The sequence below is a fragment of the Acartia tonsa genome, chromosome 2, assembly GCF_053477335.1.
Source record: "Acartia tonsa isolate MP-2025a chromosome 2, ASM5347733v1, whole genome shotgun sequence".
Classification (NCBI taxonomy): domain Eukaryota; kingdom Metazoa; phylum Arthropoda; class Copepoda; order Calanoida; family Acartiidae; genus Acartia; species Acartia tonsa.
In genome coordinates, this window is record NC_137261.1 from 32,920,870 (window position 1) to 32,942,381 (window position 21,512).

At 29.0% G+C, this 21,512-nt stretch overlaps 2 protein-coding genes across 3 annotated transcripts in view; one reads left to right on the top strand and one right to left on the bottom strand.

The window, feature by feature from the left end:
- Positions 1–16,311, top strand: part of LOC145311404 (ubiquitin-conjugating enzyme E2 R2) — a 49,757-nt gene extending 33,446 nt beyond the window's left edge. Inside the window, exons 5-8 of the mRNA XM_080150546.1 lie at positions 10,043–10,111; positions 12,368–12,471; positions 13,371–13,426; positions 13,683–16,311. Coding sequence (XP_080006672.1) covers positions 10,043–10,111; positions 12,368–12,471; positions 13,371–13,426; positions 13,683–13,688 — 235 coding nt within the window. The 3' untranslated portion in view covers positions 13,689–16,311. The remainder of the gene's footprint in view (positions 1–10,042; positions 10,112–12,367; positions 12,472–13,370; positions 13,427–13,682) is intronic.
- A 655-nt stretch (positions 16,312–16,966) lies between these two features.
- Positions 16,967–21,512, bottom strand: part of LOC145311436 (uncharacterized) — a 40,222-nt gene continuing 35,676 nt past the window's right edge. For both annotated transcript variants that reach the window (XM_080150550.1, XM_080150548.1), the window contains 3 exons: positions 19,921–19,957; positions 19,476–19,572; positions 16,967–19,054 (listed from right to left, as the gene is read on the bottom strand). In XM_080150550.1, coding sequence (XP_080006676.1) covers positions 19,028–19,054; positions 19,476–19,572; positions 19,921–19,957 — 161 coding nt within the window. In that variant the 3' untranslated portion in view covers positions 16,967–19,027. The remainder of the gene's footprint in view (positions 19,055–19,475; positions 19,573–19,920; positions 19,958–21,512) is intronic.

Consider the following 21,512-nt stretch of genomic DNA (forward strand, 5'->3'; position numbering starts at 1 on the left):
AAAATAAGACCATAGACTATGTATATTTAGAATTTTAAGAATTTTAATGGATAATTAATTATATTGTTAGTGTTTTATTTCAAACTAGCGGCTACGCTCCTAGAGACACTTTTAGGGGCACTTTAGGTGGTGGGAATTGAATTTAATATCTCCATTTTCTATAGTAGTTTAAAATGAAAAAGTGAAAAAAATGAAGGGAAGGGGGTTAATTTTTTTTGTTTTGGTGGGGGGGGGGATCATACTCATCCCCACATTTTTCATTTCTGTTTTTTTTATTTTAAATTAAAATTTTTTGTAAAGGAGTAATATTTTTCAAGGTGGGTGGTGGTACCCTTCTCAAAATGGCTATAAACCTTCTCAGGATCTATGAGAAGCTACAGTGTAAAAATGAACCATATCGGTTCAGCGGTATCTAATTATTTTAAAAAAACTTTTATATTACATATTCTATATTTACAAATTGTCTTTGATATGTTGTCCTTGTCCCATGCCGAAACAGAGAAATCAACCTATAATCAGGAATTAAGAGGGATAGGACAATGGATGATAAATCAATTTACTTAATTAATTAAATAAAAAGTCTCTAAAGTTGTTGAGCCCATTAATAAGAAATTGTTAAAATAAAACTGTGTAATAATCCAGGGAGGGAGTGAATATTGAGCTGTTTATTACACTGCACTGGTCCCCAAAGTTTTATAATAACGTTTTCTTATTCAGTGACTTAAAACTTTTATTGAATTTTATTGGTTTGTACATTAAAATGAGTGTCCTGTCCACTAACGATTCAATTCAACCACTAATTATAACTTACAAAAGGGATAATTTTATGTTTAATCAGTGAGGATTTACATCAACTTATCGGCAATTGTCTTATTCTTTAGATCCCTGTTAATAGTAAACGATTTAACCACCAATTATAACTTACAGAAGGGATAATTTTATGTTTAATCATTGAGGATTTACATCAACTTATCGGCAATTGTCATATCCCTTTAGATCCCTGTTAATAGTATATTTGGGGAATGAATAATAGAACATATGGGTTAGTGAGGGGATGAGTGATGACCAACATCAGAGCTAAAGAATTGTTGATTTTCGGATATTTTTATAATTATAAATATATGTTCAAAAGATATAAAGGATTATGAATTTTCTTAATATTCATATTACTTAATACCAAAAAATAAAATATTTCTTAATGTCAAAACTTTTTGTATTTAGATTTTAGTATTGGTCTTTAAAAGCAACAAATTGGGTCGAGTTGGGTCAATATTTAAAAGGATGGTTCGATTTTTAAAGCTATAAGTACCCTATCTTATTGACATAGAGTTACATAGAAAAGTTGTCGCCAAATTAAGTTGCTAACCTGTTTATTGGTCAGTTTATTCACCATAAAGAAGGAAAAGAGATAGGGGAGAGGGGATAGATAATGTTTTAACCATCTACAACAATGATATTTTAAGAGGATACAAAATTATGGTTCAACTTCCAATTAATTCTATATTTATTCACGTGGATATTATCACAGGAGAAAATTTTTAGTTAGTTTAGATTGCAATTTCCCTTCGATTTTATTTGGTGTACCATTTTTCCATTAGGATGGGAGGGAATAGGGTAAAGAATTGGGTGGGGAAGATTGTTATTTTAGCCCGCAAGAGAGTTCACTCTATTATAGAACATGAAATGTTTCGTGTAAGATCTAAGTAATAATAAATCCATTGTGGTGAATTCAAAATTAAAAAAAAAATTGAAAATTGACCCACTCTAATTGCCCTTGAATTGATTTCATAATTATCAGCTGTTTTAGTTTACTGACGAAAAGAATAAGTTGCCAACTTTCTATAGAGTTTGTACCACATAAATAGGAATGTGAAGAAAAAAAACATTACATTGGTTGAGACTAGCAGCTACGCCACTAGAGGCTTCTATGGACACTTTGGGTAATTAATCAAATAAAAATGTCTGACTCTAAGCCTGGGATTTTATTTTTGAAAAGGAAAAGATTTTTTTCTGATGGTTAGGGGGGAAATTTTTTTCTTTAGGCAATTTTTCTTGGGAGCTCAGACAAACATCCTGTTACTTTTATAAAAGGATTGCTAATTACATATAGTTATTGAAGAAAATTATCAGTAAAATATACAAAATATTTTAATTTGTTTTGAAATTATTACTTTTTTGGTCTTGGTCTAATATTTTATGTGTTGGCTAGAGAAAGATTGTAAAGACTACTTGTCTTTTTCTGTTATCCTGTTATTATTAGGTTTATTTCTCTGCAAAATTATGTTAATATTATTAATAATTTTATGAATAAAAACATAAACACTAAATGTCAAAAGATACAACCAAAAAAAATACTGAATTTTCTATTATTTCTTAAGATAATTTCATACTTCTGACTGGGGTTCCTATTAAAATGTACTTTATGAATTTCCACCTCTAAAGTACAAACAAACATTTCAGGTCAAAAGATACAACTCAAACTTATCCTACACATGTTGTTCTGATATCCCAATAAACATAAGGAAATATATGTGAGAAAAACCAAGATTTTGAGAGAATAAGGAAGGGGAAAAGGCAGAATTTATATATTCTCTATACCTCTATTTCAGTTATGATATCCCAATATAAATTAGGAAAATTATCTGAGAAAAAGGAAGAATTAGGGGAATTAAGGAAGAACTTCTTAGAAAAAGCTAGGTTATCTGAAAATAAGAGAGAATTAGTAAGGAAAAGGAAGAAGTTCTTAGAATAAGCTAGATTTTCTTAGAATAAGGTAGATCTTATTAGAATAAGGAAGATTTTCTTAGAATAAGGAAGAATGTCTTATAATAAGGTAGATTTTCATAGAATTAGGAAGTATTTCTTAGAATAAGGTAGATCTTATTAGAATAAGAAAGAATTTCTTAGAATAAGAAAGAATGTCTTAGAATAAGGTAGAATTTCTTAGAATAAGGAAGAATGTCTTAGAATAAGGTAGATTTTCTTAGAATAAGGAAGAATGTCTTAGAATAAAGTAGATTTTCATAGAATTAGGAAGTATTTCTTAGAATAAGGTAGATCTTATTAGAATAAGGAAGAATTTCTTAGAATAAGGAAGAATGTCTTAGAATAAGGTAGATTTTCTTAGAATAAGGAAGAATGTCTTAGAATAAGGTAGATTCTCATAGAATTAGGAAGTATTTCTTAGAATAAGGAAGAATTTGAAGGAATAAGGTAGACTTTCTTAGAATAAGGAAGAATTTCCTAGAATAAGGTAGGTCTTCTTAGAATAAGGGAGAATTTGTTAGAATAAGGTAGATTATCATAGAATTAGGAAGTATTTCTTAGAATAAGGTAGATCTTATTAGAATAAGGAAGATTTTCTTAGAATAAGGAAGAATGTCTTAGAATAAGGTAGATTTTCATAGAATTAGGAAGTATTTCTTAGAATAAGGAAGAATTTGAGGGAATAAGGTAGATTTTCTTAGAATAAGGAAGAATTTCATTGAATAAGGTAGGTCTTCTTAGAATAAGGGAGAATTTGTCTAATTAAGGTAGAATTTCTGAGAATAAGTAAGAATTTGGGTAAATAAGGTAGATTTATTAAGCATAGTTGTAATAGTGAGGAAAAGGAAGAATTTCTAAGAATTAGGAAGAATTTGTAAGATGGTGGACAGAGGTCACCTTCCTTTAGTGAGAATTTGTAAGATAGTGGACAGAAATCACCTTCCTTACAGAGAATTTGTAAGAAAAAGGAAAGTAAATAGCCTTCCTATACCCAAGGAAGGGAATTTCTGTCCTTTTTAGGAATGACTTCATTTTCTTCATATGATCCGAAATATGTATTACGTATTTATGTAATTCTTATTGCGTATGAATAACAAAGTATAAATAGATTATAAGTAAGGTTCTTCTAGTTTTAGTTTCGTATTCTTATCAAGGACAATTCAGTTCATAATAACGTAGAATCAACAAATATTTATTGTTTTACAAAAAGAAGGTAAATTGTTAATGAAGAAAAATGTGTGTTTTCTGTAGGCAAAGCGGTAATCATATATTATTGGCTTTTTTCAGTCAGAATTATTTGTAGACAAAGTTCGAACATAACATGTACGGTTTTATTTTTGGACGGTGGCAGTATTTTGTATAGTTATGGTTTCTTGGACAGCTTCAAGTTCATCTAATAAAAACTTTGTTATTAGCAATAACATTTGAATGAAATAAAATGTATTCGCTGTTATGCACAATCTCTTTCTTTTGATTGTGGCAATTAACTTTGCTATATTGCAATGTCTGCCTTAGTTTCAATTCAGAGAGAGAAATATTTTCTTAGAGATCAAAGTAATAATACAAAGAAGGCGTATCAACTTTTTCACTTTTTATTTAAGATAGCTAGCCGGTTCTTTTAGTAAGTAGTAGATGTAAAATTTTTCATAGAATTCAGATATGCAATCGTTTTTTTTTGTAGACCTCTTATTTTTTAAGTAATTAAGTTTTTTTTTAAAAATAATTAAGTCGGTTTTAAGGTACTAAAACGCAACAAAATAAAAGAAGAAAATGGCCAGTATGAACAAAAATAGTAAAAACTTTAATTTGACACCTTACTTTTAAAATTCTGTTGAGTAATTATTAAAGAAATCAATTTTTTTAACCTCGGTTTAATCAAAACTTTGAAGTAAAATATAATCTCCCACAGGCATAAAAAATATGGGTTCATATATACCTTTAGAATCAGAAAAATATTACGAATCCATTGTAAGCAAAATTGAAAAAAGTAAAAAAATAAAAATAATAAAAATGGCCTAATGTATTATTTTTTACAGGTAACATTTAATTGTAACTATTAAACTAGCCAATCACAAGTCTCAAAAATTGACTAATCGGGAAGCTTAACCTCAAAACCTCAACCAATAGAATTGACAAAAAAAAAGTATAATGTTCATAGAATATATACAATAGATACTACAATGAAAATAGTGATACTTACATAACATGTAAAGAACGAAAAATTATGAACAAATATGCTTCAATCTGTTTATAAACTTCAAAACAATGCAGTTAAAAATGCTTTATTGTTTCTTGTGTTTAAAAAATATCTGTTACATTGTATGTATATTTATTTAGGTTTATTTCAAGTTTCAAGTTTTCAAGTTGTTCAACCCTTTAAAGCCGAAAACTATGATTCTTAAAATAAACTTTTTTTTTATTATAGTTTTATAAAACTTTTTTAATTTAGCTTACAATGGATTCATAATATTTTTCTGATTCTAAAGTTATATATGAACCCATATTTTTTTATGCCTGCTATCAGGTAAAAATTCAAGTTTTTCTTAATATTGGGTCATTTTTATCTATGAAAAGTGAAGGCTTATAATAAGAAATATCTGCTGAAGAATGGTGATAAGGTTTTAGTTTATATTCTTCTATTTGTTCCGTCTCCGGTATTTTTTTAACTAATTGCAAGAGCATTAAATAAATTTGGACATTACAAACAGATATAAAGACAACTTATAAAATTAAGGCTTTCATAGCTTGTAAGTAATAAGTCTAAAGGTACGTTCTATATTACGTTTAAGAGATCCATCATTACTCTCACTGCCTGAGACACTGAGATGTCCATAGAGTTTTAAATAATATTAGGGCCAATAAATGTAAGATTCTAAAACACAACGATAAGACGGTACAACGATTTACAATTGATATTTTCTCAATAAGATAAATTATTATTTAAATGAAAATTAAGAGCAGAAAATATACTTATATACTTTCTGCTGTAACAAACAACCGAATTAATTCGAAAAAAATGCTCTTATAATTTTGGGTGACAACAATTTATGGCATATATTGAAGCTCCCTCCCCTTAATTTTTTTCTAAATTGACATCTCTTTCCCTGAATTTATGATGTATCTAAAATCTTTATCTATTTCCTATTATCTGATACAATACATGAGAAAGTGATACCATCCAAAATATCAAATAGATTTATAGATAAGTATACAGACTCATAATTCTATAATATAAATATAAATCCATTTTCATCAGTTTATTATATAAGGAGAAAATACAACCATAGGAAAGGAAGGCAGTAGCAGGTGCAGTGCCCAATTTTGTTTCGTCTCTGTAAAGCTGAATTGTTGGTCGATCTAACATAATCAAATTTTTAAAGTGATGCTGTTTACAAATTATCATTTTTATTTGATATTTTATATGTCAAACTTTTAGCTAAATACAGTGTTGAAGTTAACCCTGGAAAAAAACATGAGCTTTTTGGTGACCTAGAATCTTACAATCTATGATTGATGATTAGCCAAAATGTTAGATATAATAATATAATTCATATGAGGGCAATTGGGAAAGGCGTGTTAGTGGGAAGTGTTTGTATAATAGATAAGTATGGCTAGGAAAAGGGAAAATAATTTTCATCTTGTAATAAGTCCATAAAAAGATTTTATACTTAAGACGAAAAATCTGAATTTATTAAGTTTGGTTTGCGGTTACTTATTAATATTATAATTTGGGACTTCTTACAAATAGGACATTCTTACAATTGTTTGAAATCAACATTAATGCCTTAGCACAAAGGTTTTATTTATATTAAAATTCAATTAGATTTAATCATATTAGGTATGTTTTAATTTTTCTAAATCTACTCTGTAAAATACTTTGTATGTTTGTCTTACCTAAAAGATAATAAGAATTACTTTTTTGCTTTTGAGATACAAAGCTGATTTTGTATGTGAAGATTCTGTTTATTTTAAATTATATAGATCTTATTCTCTTTAACATACTTTTGTTATCTAATTAAGTAATTCAATTAAACATGTTATAATATTCCTTATGGGGTTGAGGTTGGAGGTTCTTCACTGAAAGAATTATGAACTAGCCTGAGAATATTATTAAATGTTTGCCATATCTTCATCCTTTGATATGTAAATGTATTGTTTATTACTCAAACATTATGTACTACATATCAATGTAAGAAGCACGTGAAGCCTTGTAAAAGTCAAATTTTAGTGCATTAGCTCTTTCTTTGGGTTAAGATCATTTGTGTTATAGGCTTGTTTAAAATTGTCTCACACGCACCTCTTTTCTAGTTTTTTTTTATAAAAGTGGTAGTTTCACGAAATGCATTTGAACTTAATTTAGTAAACCGCATATTTTTTTTTATAGTTAATTAGTTTAACTATATTTATATGGCATATAGTTGAAAGAATTTCAATTTTCTACCACGTAGTTTTGAAAATATCAAGACTTGAAAATCTTCTTTTTGTGATATATGCAATTGCAGAAAACCGCAGTCTTCTCTCTCGCCGAATTAGACGATTTTGAATCTTTTGAGGCTAACTTATTTTTTACGAGAAAAATATTTCTATTTACATTAACACTTTTTTTGTTGATAAGTGATATATTTGAAATATTAAGCGTCAATTGAAAATATTATGAAAATTTTATTGATAAAAATAAGTTTGATTCAAAATTGTCTAATTTGGCGAGAAAAGACAAAAAAAAATAGGCGTCAAATGGCTGTTACTGACAGCAGCGGAGGTCCAACCACAGTTTATTCAATGTTCCACAAGTTACCTCTTAAGAAAACTGTCATGCTAAATCTCAGTTCAATACCTAATTCTTGTATTTGTCGAGTTACTTTGTATTTTAGGTTTGAATTTTAAAAGTATCTCTTCCACAACTCCACTTTAAGGCAATTAAAATAATATTTGATATGTTATTTTAACCTCCTTATGGATATGATCATACTTTTTGATAATGATATTGAGAATTTTTCCATATGCACGGATATTTGGTAGAATAAGTAGATGATGGATTATCAATATGTTGTTGTGTATATTTATAAACAGAACATATAGAATAAGGTATAAAGATTCTTCAATAAAAATATGTTTGATTGCTGATTCCACTTGTTGCTGTGATAAGAGTCTTGATAACGCCCCATATTAAGGACGTAAAATGCAGCCATGCTAGGCGGGTAATACTTTGTTTGCAGCCATGTCAGGCGGGTGATATCAAAGTAATAGTATATTGTAGAAGTACATTTTTCCATAAGCAACTTATTGAAATATACAAGAGCATAAATATTTATTTACTAATTTTTAGTGTTAGGTATATATTTTGATATTAGGAACTATTATTCTTGTATGTAAAAAATTGTATTTGTGATGTCCTGGCCTCTGCAACAGTTGTCTCACATTTTAACTAATACGAGAAGAAAAAACCGAATGTTCGAACTATTAACCTATGATCCAACCTTTCTAAAGCTTTGATTGCCATAGCCAGTATCTCTTGTTTGATATCCTTTCGTGTCACATAATTACAATTCCAGTATGGCTTCGAAACAGATTAAAATCCGCTGGATTAGAAACGGTTCTAAGCCAAACTGAAAAATGGTGTATCGTATTTTGGCTTTTTTTTCACGAGCAATAAAATAAATATCATGAGATCAATAATTGTTTTTTTTGGTTCGGGCTTTCGTTTCTCTCATAGTTAAACTTATACTTTTTTAATTTACTATCCGCGGAAACCTATAGCATTATTTGATGTGATAAAGAATTATCCTCCCATATACTTTTCCTAAAATTGACTTAAGTCAAAGCCACTTTAAGATTTAGGAATGTCTGGCAATTATATATGTTACAATTTATCACATATTTAATTATTTAAGAACAGTTTTTTTTACTCTACTATTTGAGTATTTTAGACCTAAGGAACGTGTTTGATGGTTTTAGAAGATATTCTTTGTTTTTGGTTGCATTGTATGGCACTAATATATAGAGAGAGTGATGACAAGATTACGATTAATTGTGTTGCTAATCTCTTAATACAAAGTAGTATGATGTCTACCCGTCCGTCTGGATCCTTTAAATAAAATATCTCAGCGTCGGCAAGTATGATTGGTATCTGCTACATTTCGCTGGTCCTTTTATGTTTTTAAACGATTTTTCTGTGGGTGGTGGGATATTCCTTTATCAAGGAAAAGCCTAATTTAATTGTTAAATATCCCTCTTCTTATAAAGGGGGAGGTAGGTTGTGCCAAAATTCCGTAGAGGTGTGAGTTTTAAGACTTTGAAATAGGAGTTGAACTCTAAAATAAAAAAATGTATGGCAGTTGCTCCAATTTAGTACATATCCACGTTATACCCCATTAAAGCAACTGTCATGCCAAATTTTAGAGTTCTACTTCTATTTTAAATTCTTAAAACTCACACATTTACGGAATTTTAGCACAACCTTTTTAGGTACATTACACTATGGCCTCCTTGAGTTTAAGCTGCTTTATGATAAAATAAGAATAAAAGAGTTGTTTAGTTTTTTAACGTTTCCTCAAATCTTGAGATAGTTTTAGGGTGTGAAGCTAAACAATAGTTTTTATAAGTTTTCCTTCGCGTCACTATTTACTCCTTCTGAAGTTGTTTATATGTCAAGGGAATACCTTTTACTTCCAAGTTTAGGAAAGATAAGTTTTCTTAAGAAAAGGACGGTTAGGTCCATGATAATTAAAGATGTGATAAGCTAGAAATTTATTTACGAAAACCTCCACAAGAAAAATCTTATGAACATATGGTTTTACAAACTGTTAGTTTTTAAGTCTATCATGATTTGGGAGTAGCTGCCTTTTTAATTTGTAATTAATATTAATGTTTAGAAATGTTGGCTTGTGATCTGAATAATGAGCGGTTTTAATTTTAGTTTCTTGTTTAGTTAGTTGTTTTACAGTATAGATGTCCTTAATTCTGGATAGTATTGTGTTTTTAGTATCTTCTCAATAAACAACTTGTTCAATACTCTTAAATATATTTCATTTACAGATATCTTCATTTAGATAACATTGTTCCAAGGAAGCAAATTTTTTAATTTGACCTATTTTTTTAGGTACATAATTAGAATAAAAAATAAAGTTACTTAAATGATCTACAAGTTTTTAAACGTTGTAAAATATAGTTAGCTACTTAAGGAAAAAATAATCAAACTAAAATAAAAAAATTACTTCGTATTAAAGGTTTCGTGATTTAAAAAAAAAAACAAAAAAAAAGTTTATTTCTATTTTAGAAAACAAGTAACTGCCTCAAGAGCCGATGCCGAGAAGGATAATGTAGTTGTTCCCCTCACAATGGAAGAGTAAGTCCTTGTTTTTTATTTTATTTATCTAGTTTATAGTTCTTGTGGTCATACCTAGCGAAGTGATATTATAAAAAACATACCGGCCATCTTGTTTATATGTAGTCTTGACGCTTATTGGTTTATTGAACCAATTCAAAATTGCATGTGACACTGACCAACCCTTAAATAGCACAAATTTGTCTGCCGTTCGTAATTTTGTACCCAGGGAAAAGTAGGTAGTTTGCGGGTAAAATCTGTAAAGGTTGTGTGTTTTAAGTTAAAAACAGCAGTAGAACGATAAAAACTTAAGTTGAATTTAAAAAAATTCTATAACAACAAGAAATAAAAATATTTAGTGAATATTATCGTTCTACTTTTATTTTTAAGCTTTAAAACACACACCTTTACGGATTTTACCCGCAACCTACTTTTCCCTTTCTCCCTTGGCTTATCTTTTTTTCTTCAAGCGCCTTTCATAGTAATTGTATGAATCTATTAATATTTTAATGTCTGTTGATTTAGTTCTAAAATATATATTTTACCCATATATCGGCCATTGTTTTCCCGACAGTAAGCAAACGTAAAAATTTTGGTAATACAAAAGATCTAGATATGTACCTACCAACTTTTGACCTATATCTATTATGAATACAGCATGACCCTCGAAAAAGTATTTTTAAGCATCTGCAGCCCTTATTTCTCAATGAATTATTAAAAAATGCATATGTCCTTGTTCTCCATAGTATTCCACGTAAGTAGATATAAAAATATTTTTTTTACCTCCATTAACACCGGAGATTTTTAGAGCTAAAGTTTTGAAAAAGTGACTGAGAAAAAGAATTTTTTTTTGTTTCTCTTATTTTTTGGATGGTTATATTATGTTTTTCTGGCAACTGAATAATGAGACACAAAGAAAAACAAGTTAACTAAATATTTCTTTTTTATTCCACAAAAAAATATAAATTTTTAATGGCAAAAAATACTACTGAATGAATTGATTATTTGCAAATTTTAGGTTATTTATTAACCCTTATTTATAGAAAAGGATTAATTATGACAGTTGCTCCGCCTACTTTTCTGACATCTCAATTATTTAATAGGGGGTAAATTAAGCTTTTTAGACTAAAAAATCATTATGTTTATTTTTATTTTCTTTATAACTTTTTTGTTATTAAAGTTAGGATTGTGAAACAAAAACAATTTTCCTGATATATTCATAGAGATTTATTTGGTTTTTTAATCTTAAACAATTTTGCCTAATAAGTAAGTTTTTCAAAATATCATTAAACTAAAAAGACTCAAAAAATATGTGTAAAAAAATGCTTTTTACTCAACAACTAAATTTTTTATTTCATTTTTGTATAAAGTTTCTGCTAGTAACAAAAAAAAAGGATTTCTAGCTTAATTTTGCTAAAAAAGTAATTTCATGTTAAAAGTTACTTTTTCCTCAGTCACTTTTTCAATACTTTAGCACTAAAAATCTCCGGTGTTAATGGAGGTAAAAAAAATATTTTTATATCTACTTACATGGAATACTATAGAGAACAAGGACATATGCATTTTTTAATAATTCATTGAGAAATAAGAGCTGCAGATGCTTAAAAATACTTTTTCGAGGGTCATGCTGTATAATAAATGAACCATTTTCTATATGTATCCATTATATTATTATGCAATTCATAATATCCATACCTTTATTTCCTTTGTTTAATCTCTAGATTTCTGTATTAACTTTTATAATAAAAGGGATTTTTTAGAGTTGCCATATATTTCATGAGGCTAACCTTGCTACCTACTAAATAATAAAATTTCTCATTTAAAAAAAAAAAAAATTTTTTTTAATTCTTCATTTGCAATTTATTTCGTCCTTATTTTCCAACGGCATTATACTAGATATTATTATTTTACATTATTCGTTGATTTATTCAGTTTTCCCCTATATTACAACTCTATTGAATTGGTTTTGTTTCTTCTACTTTTTCTTCTTTTTTGTACCCTGCTGTTAAGTTAATGTCCTTAACAAAAGCGTGCACATGGTTCTACCAGGGAGTACACATTTTTACCTTGGCTTTTTCAGTCTAGGTAATGGAGCCACCCCTCTTTATTTTCAAAGGTTTCTAGTCTTTAATATATCGTATGTTTTTCTTTAATTTTTTGTACATTCATTTGATGAAGAAGCCTTCATTTTACTTAATGTTTATGTTTGTATTTTCTATTATTCAATATTTCATGAATTACAAAAAATGCTAGTTATGTAAAACTTTTCTATTTCAGGTACTGTATAAAATCTAAGGCACGCCCGACTGTTCCTGATCATATAGATATGACTGATTTCTATGATGATGATTATGATCTGGGAGATGATTACTCTGACGATGAGGAAATATAAACTATTCAACAAAAATTTAATGTACCATTTCTTCAATTTTAAATTGGTTGAAAATTGTGTTTAAAGGGGACTATGCACTAACGAGAGCAAATGATTCTAAGCACCTTCCAGCTGTGATTCTAAATATTTTTTTGTGAATATACTAGGGTTATTTTTGTTATAGTTATATGAACTGAAAAAAATAAGTTTCACTATGGTTTTATATGAAAAAAAATTTGAAATGTTAAGCAGTTTTTGATGAAATAACATCAAATGTTTTGTTGATTTCAAAGGTTCAAATAAAATAGCTCGCCAAAACATAATCAAATGCTGTAAATTATGAAAGTACAATAATAAAACTGTTAACAAAAATACAAGTTACCATCCCTTTTTCTAAATTAACATTTTTCATTAAAAAGTACTTTTGTGTCACAGCAGTTTGAACTCAACAAAATATTTGATAGCCAAAAAATTCCTAACATTTCAAAGTTTTTTTTTATAAAACTATGGTGAAACTTACTTTTTAAAATTGATATAACGATATTAAACATAACCCTAGTACATTCATCAAAAGTCATTTAGAATCACTGCTGTAAGGTGCTTAGAATCACGTGCTCTTGTTCGTGCATACTCCTCTTAAAAGAAAAGTTAAGCAAAGTCTTCAATTGGGATAAATTTTCAATCCCTCTCCTCTTCTATAATAAGGAGATAAGGGGTTGGATTTAAAATAAGCAAACATTCCGTACTTTAATTGGGAAATAAAACAAAAAGGATAGGGGAAAAGAAAATCAACTAGATAAAGAAATATAAACCACTGAATTGAAAAATTAGATAAACATCGACTTGTTCTTTGGCTAATATTATTTTTGCTTCGTATATTAATGTTTAGTTTATATTGTTGTGATACTCAGGATGATGATGAGGATGAGAAGGCGGATGATACAGATGACTCTGGAACTGGAAAGGTATACAAATATTTTTTACTTTCAAAGAAAAACCATTGATTATGTTTTTTGTTCATTTATTAAGTAATCACTTATAAACATAAGGCTTTTTGTTGGAAATCCTAGTACACCCTCGACATGTTAACTCTGTAATAAAAGAAATTAACATTTAGATAAGTTACTTAGCATATTAACATAGGCAAGGCATGAATGCAGAATATAAAGTGCGTCAATAAAAAAAAATAATGCAACCGTTATGTGATTATTATTGTTTCAGGTCTGAATTCGTGGGACGACTGTTGTGTAGAAGGAATGAAAATACAAGCAGAAAAAAACACTCCAGATGTTTTACCCCATTCCTTACTTTAAAAACTCCAAATTTTTGCTCCTCTACCTACCACGCCTGAAACTCCTTCACAAAAAAAAATTATTACAAAGACTTTTTCAAGACATTCCATTGACTAAAATTGACAACACTCGCAAATAAAAAACACCTTAACTCCCAAAAATTAGATCTAGTGACATCTGGACTCCTTATAAGAACTCCCAAAACACACCTCTCCACTTTCAGAGGCAGGGTTTGGTATTTTAATAAATAATTTGTAGAACGGCTAAAATAAAAGTAAGAATTTTTCTTGATTGCATATTTGATTGCATTGTTCTTCAAATTGTTGGCCAAAATATCTATCCTTGTCTTACTCAAAATCTTCCGACATTCTAGGCATTAATTGTATCTCATCAAAAATAGTTTATAAAATCATTAAAACTCCTTTCATCACAGCTAAATTATAGCCAAGGCAAGTCTGCTGTGGTGCTATTAGGACTTAATGACTTTATGATCCATTTGTACCCATTATTATTACTTAGTATTTATGTGATCAAACTAATGTAAATTAATAGTGTTTGTGCCTGTTTTATATTTTCAATAAAACAAGGATTTTATGGGCAATGAGTACCTAATTAAAAACAAGCATGAAATGTAAGTAAAGTTTAGCAGCTATTTTAGAACAAATTGAGCCGCGGTTTAGTCGCAAATTTTATATTTTTTAAGGGTTAGGATATTAAAGAAAATGCTTCGTTTTTTTTATTGGACACAGAACTTACCCACTTGTGTATATTGGTTTTAATAATAATTAAAATGAGACGCAATCACTATTCACCATTTTATCATATTCATAATCATCTTATCTTTATCTCTCTCTCTCTTTCTCGTAGTAGTGGAAAGAAATATTTTTGTGCTATTTGTAGTTTAACTAAGGGACAGGGATGTTTATATGAAAATAAATAGTATGTGGAATATTTAATTCGATTTCTTGTAAAACTAAATGTGTCAACATAACTCTACAATTAATTTTTGTCTGACTTGCTTTGCTGTTTATATTTCATAATAATTATCTGTGTCCCCGGTTACATCGTACTCTCGTGTACTTATGTAGGATTTAGGATATTTAGTTCTTTATTTATCAACCTCTACCTTATTTTTACCCTTTTTTGTAATAATGTAATAATTTTTAATCGTTCAAAAGCGCTAACTAGGAAACAACAATTTATGTTCAGACCGTATTATTTCAATTTAGGAAGTATTTTTTGCATTCTTTATGTTTTTCTAAATTATTGATCTTTAAAATTTAAATGTCTTTCTTTCATACAATTCTCGTTTTATTTTTATTATTAAATTTGTAGTTCATAGAGTTCGAGGGTTTCTTTAATCTTTATAGTTTTGAAGTAGGCATTATCTTATAACTGTTCATAAATATAATGCTGTAAAATAATTAACTTCAAGCAAACTTAAAATTTTTAGCTCAAATTTGGTTGTAGATAATTTATAGAAGAAAACATTATTTTGATTTAAAACCAAATGGTTTTTTAACTATGTATAACTTTTTCCACTGCCCCATACTTTGAAACATTATTTTAATCTTGCCGTCAGTAAAGAGAATAATTTTTAGACTGGCTTTATTCCATATTTTTGTATCTCAAATTATTTGTCAAAATTGTAAAAACCTTACATTGGCAATTATGTAGAGTCCATTAATAATAAGGGAGAGATAATTAACATTGTACAATTCTTTGAAATCAAGGTATGAAGGACAAATACAAACTTATCAGAAACCCTAAAATGCATGTATTGTATACCTTAGAGGATTATCAATTTCAAAATATTAATGTCCTTGTTGCCTTAATTACGAGATGTTTAAATAATTATCACCCCCTTTGTTATTGAATCTTTTTGTATTAGTACATTACAACAAGATAAAAAATTATAAAAATAATGAAATTTTGTAAGTATTTCAATTAAATATTTTTTCACATTAATGATTTAATTCTAGCCTACAAATATTAATTTTAGTTTTTAATAAGTTACCTACCTACCTTCATGTGAACATATAAAATGTAAAAAGCAAAAAAAGCTTTGGCCGCATATAATTTGACAATATGTATATTTATGTATCTATTTAAGACTGGTCGACATAATATGGAAAATTAATAAATGTTTATTTTTTATCAAATTTAATTAGAATTTGTATATTTTTGGGTAGATGTACCGGCAATTAAAGTATCCTAGTATATTTAAAGGGCAATTATTTGGTTCCTAATGAAAAACTTTGTCTCGAATCCTGTTTTTTTTATCTATCCGTGGTTTGGACCAACGGAAATAATCTGAATTAGGAGAAGAAAAAAATGTTTGTGCGTCCTATCCCTGACTCATTTTATCCTACCTATCTAGTTAAACATTAAAGTTAAAATTTCTAAACATTAAACTTTAACTGGGTTTATTAAAAAAAAATATTCTAGCGCTTTCGTGAATAAATCTTCAAATTAAAAACCATCATCAAACCATGTTGTATGTGTAGAAAAATTATAGTAAACGTCAATATTTTAGTAAAATAAATAAGAAAAATCGATAATTGTTATTCATTATTAGTAGCAAAGCTTTTTATAACTTTTGTATATCCTTGTGTCAAAATTGATGTAGAATATACATAAGTGGATATCTTTCTTCGGGCCATTCAACCAGTAGGAGAAGGGGTATGGTATAGATCGTTATTTTACTTTAATATGAAAATCTGGGGGAAGATCCAAGTAATAATAACGTACCCGTCGCTTACCATTAATATTTTTTGTGGAATGTAAATTGCTCAGGTTAATAAGTTATACTCACTTTTTTCTGTATAAAAAAGGAAAACTATGAAGGTTATGTCCATAGATAACAGACAAATAAATATTATAATTAGCAAACTATACGAAATATGCCATAGCGCTTCGTATATGTCGTCTTTGATATAGGTGATAAGATCGAATCTATCCAACACCAAGTCGCGATAAAAGATGTTAAAAAGTAGGGAACGTCTTAGCCTATGAATATTGAATAAGCGCAGCTCGACTCCATACACAGTTAGGAGTTGCAGATTTATTTTCTGTAGGACGTCAGGCCAATGTTTCAACGTCGGACATACTGACTTTGGAAGTTATTTGAGTTATAATGCATATAAATAAAAGAAAAACAAATTTTCTAAATTACTTTATTTCTAAATCGATAGATAGATATATTAACAACATGTTAGTACTTATTATTATATAAAGATTGTGATTATAATATTCTATATCTAAAACAGGCAGTGTTCATAATATGTAATAAGATTATATGAATCAAGACGAAATTACAATTGAAGGCTTTTTTCACTGTCTTTTAGGGACTAATTGTTAACAGCTAAACGACTGAAAACGAAGCTTACGTTAGAAGAAGTCCATAAATAATCTAGAATAACAAGGATTATAGAATACATAGAAATCATTTAGCGTACGCGTAAAACGAAGAATATTGCGCGCGTTTTTGCTAGCTAGTATGCTTATATATACACATATATGCTTCCAGCTAATTGCATATTATATATTTCAGAATATTTGTATCCTAATTGCTCCGATTCTAATGACGATAAGCTATAAGGCCGTTAACACAATATAAGGTTGGTGAAAAAAGAACTTCCTTCGTATCTACGAAATGATTCAATTTAATTATTTTATACAATATTTTAATGCTTTTGGTTTACACATCTTTTTATTTACATTAGGTAGTATTTACATTATTTTTAACTTTATAAACAAAACAGTAAATGAGGCGTCAATAGAAATAGAAATTTACTCGAATCACTAACAAAGCATTTAATTTTGATTTATTAATTAAATTTTGAATGACAAAACTTTTTGTTTTTTATTTATACAGGGTGCGGCACATAAATCCGGACATTTTTAAAACGGCTATAGCGTCAAAACTTTTTGACCAATCAGCACGTTTGACCCCACTATAAAAAGCTTAGGTAATGACCTTTTAGTACAAAAAAAATCTTTGAGCGAAGATGGACGTGTACAACGAGCTGGCCGCGCATATGTACAACAAGGCAGTTTCCATTTGTGCCGGTGGTTTAATCTGGATACTCGACTAGGGCCCACTAAATCTGACCTCAGCCCATCTGTAGGTGAGATTGGCATGTGAAACTTGCTGAAGAGACTCTTAGATACATAAGTAAGACACTAGATAAGACTAGAGCTCTCTATCTGAAATACCTTGGCCGTAGTACTCCAGCAAAGTGAAACGTGACAGATTTTAAGATGTCAAAAATCGTTAAAATTCGTGAAAATTTCTCGGTCTTGACTTCAGGGACCCATATTGAACTTTTAAACTTGTTTTAGACTATAAGTTGCGCTGACAACCCTAGCTGAAACTTCATGCCATTTCTAAAAATGTTAAGAACGTAGTTCTAGCTCACTTGTGGTCCAAATAAGAGCCTCTGTGTCTAAGGGTAGCTTGAAAGTTGGGCGAATTTAGATCCTGCGGTTATTCACGTTCCTAAGGAAATGTGGCCTCCCAGCAGCCCGATCTTAATTCAATGGACTTTTGGGCCTGGGGCTTCTTTGAAGCAAGTCACCAATAGACGTGCCCATACCACAAAGACCTCCCTCATTGCCACTATCAAGGAGAACTACGCCAGCTTGGACAGGTACATTTTGACCTGGACCTGCCGGCGGTTGAGGAGGCGGTGATTGAGGTTGGCGGCCATTTTTAAAAATAATCTAATAGTCATATACCTATTCTGCCTCTCAGTTTTTAAAATTCAATAAAATCTTTAAAATTGACGATTTTATGTTTATTTGTTTAAAAATTAGAATTTGTCCGGATTTATGTGCCGCACCCTGTATATTATTGAAGTGATTTTCCTTTAAAATAATAAATTTTAGCCGTTAAACTTAGACATAACTAGCATTGAAAAATATTAACAAATTTTAAAATTAATAAAACTCTTTTTTCATACTTCTTTATCAAACGCTATATTTATGTCTAGAATACATAAATTATTCGTTTTCCTTTTTTAAAGTTTTTTTTATCAATAATACCGAAACAATTTGTTTTGCTATCAAAGCAGTTTAAAATAATTACATCAAAATTTATTGAATTTTGAATAATGAAAAGAAATGATGATTAATTGATTCTAAAGAAATTTTAATTGGCTTTTATTTGGAAAATATGATTGTTGTTAGGATTAAAAGGTCTAAAAATAATTTTGTTATGTAGGAAATGTTTTTTTATGTCTTTGGAAATTTGTTGTTCATTTTTACGTTTTTTTATTCCTCATCTTCTTCCTGCTGTTCCTGTTATCAACAAAGAAAATATTCTAATTTTTAATTAAAATCTCTGCGATGGCTAGAAAGAATATCCGTTTATTAAGATCTTTATTCGACTACTCTCAATTTAAAAAAAATGAATGATCCCCCAAAAAAATTATAAGATGTCCTGGATCATTGCAAACTTCCAGGAATTTTTTTTAATGCAATACTAACTCTTACTGGATAATTAGACAGTCTTTCTTTTACTTTAATTCATACTTCGTCCCAAGAAAATAGCCTAAAACCACCACTTGACCAGTAGGTATATTCCCTGAAGAGTAGAATCCGAACGGTTCAGTGGTTACCGAGATCTTAAGGGACGGACAGGCATCATTCTACTTTGTATTATAGATATAATAAATTGTCCAAAAAATGAACCATCAAATTAAATTTTATCTTTGTTTGCCTGTTCGTCATCTGGAGGAGTTGGGCTGGAGATTGGTTGTGCGTCATCACCGGGGGCTGGCGTTGACACTCGCACTTCTACCGTGTTTAGGTCATCCCTTAATCATAAAAGTAAATGTAAATAATTTTTATTAGTTACAAAGCTACTCTATAATTTTTAATTTACATAAAAATAAAATTTAACTGATACGATATTTTCTTGTCTTTCATTTAAAAAGCTGTCTTATTTTTTTGTGAAGTTATCCATTTAAGATTTATCCAAGTATTAACCCTATATCTATATGAGAAATATTTAGTTTACTCCTGTTGGTGAAAGGTATATGTAATTTACAATAGCCAATAGTAAATAAGCAGTTGTTCTGTAACAAGAACAATCAAATCCAAAAGTAATGTAATAACACCAAATACATATTTTTTACGAGTCCGTATTTAGAAATAATTTTTACCTGATACAAACTTTGATTGGAGACCTTAGCTCTAGTCCTAAAATAAAATAGCTGTATTATTGTATAAAAAATGCAGTCCAAGGCCCCCCCCCCCCTCAACACCCCAAAAAAGAGCTACTCTTTAAAACTATTCCTCCAGTAAAACAATCTTTTGAATTTCCTTAACTGGCTCTCATACGTCCAATTATCATCAGGTTTAAAAGTTTTATTTGAATTTATTTTCATACCCACAGAAACACTCTTTTTATAGATCCCTACGACACTATAACAATTTCAACATTATCGAAGCTTTTGTCCTTTCTATCAAAGTTCTTAGTGAGCACCGAACCTCATCCATTATTTTGGAAAACATATAAGTACAAAATCGGACCCTGAATTCGCCTGTCATTCAAATTATATCCTATATCAATCTATTCAAAATTCGATAAATAAAGTATTTAAAATGTTTGATATTTATGCAAATAAAACTTTTGATTCGACGAATTTAAACAAATCTATTAAATGTTATTGAAATGAAATGGTTAATCTAACTTTTATATGAAATCTATACTTTCTCATGAAGAAGGGATTAAACATAAAACATTAAAACAAACTTTTACTGTTAATAGTTCTTATCACTAATAAGAAATAGTTACTTGAATATCGAATTTTCAATCTTTTTAAGATCCTGTTATTAAAATTATACCCTCAAAAAAAGTGTTGTTTCTTAACTCTGTATGGCTTTACTAGCGGCTTCGCCCCTAGCCTCTAGGGGCTTTGCCCCAAGAGGTGATCAAAAAAAAATTGAGGTGAAATTCGTAAAAGGACCAAGGAAATCTTCTGCAAAAAAAATAAAGGACCTAGGAAATCTTCTGCAAAAAAAAATAAAGGACCTAGGAAATCTTCTGCAAAAAAAAAATAAAGGACCTAGGAAATCTTCTGCAAAAAAAAAAAAAAAAAAAAAAAAATAGGGGGGGGGATTTTTTTGTTTTTTGGGGGGGTTGGGGGTGTCCCACCCCCCAAGAAAATAGCCTAAAACCACCACAGGACCAGTAGGTATATACCCTGAAGAGTAGAATCCATTCGGTTCAGTGGTTACCGAGATCTTAAGGGACAGACAGACAGACAGACAGACGGACAGACATCAAGCTACTTTGTATTATAGATAGTAAAAATTTACCAAAATACATAGATATACAATTACATCCTTGTTCCTTGCAAATAAATTCACTTATCCATCAAAATAAAAGTTTTGGCTCGAAATATTTAAAAATTGAAATCAATCAAAAAGTTTATCAATAGATACTTCATTTTAATATGCAGTTCAGTTCAAGGATAAGGAATATTAATTTTTATAATATCTTTACTATTAACATATTAGAAAATTCTTCTTTATTTTGTGCGCTGAATTGTTAAAAGTTTTAAAATTTTAACCTTTATATAATATCATCAGTTCTATTTCTTTGAATGTTGTTCAGTTATTCTACGAATGTAAGTTACTGTCCCTTGTACTCATTACAAAACAAAGCTTTTAAATACAAGTAGAAATATCAAAATTTGGCTCTGTGCTTATAAATTGTACATATAGGATAATTGCAAGCTTGCTTAGTCCA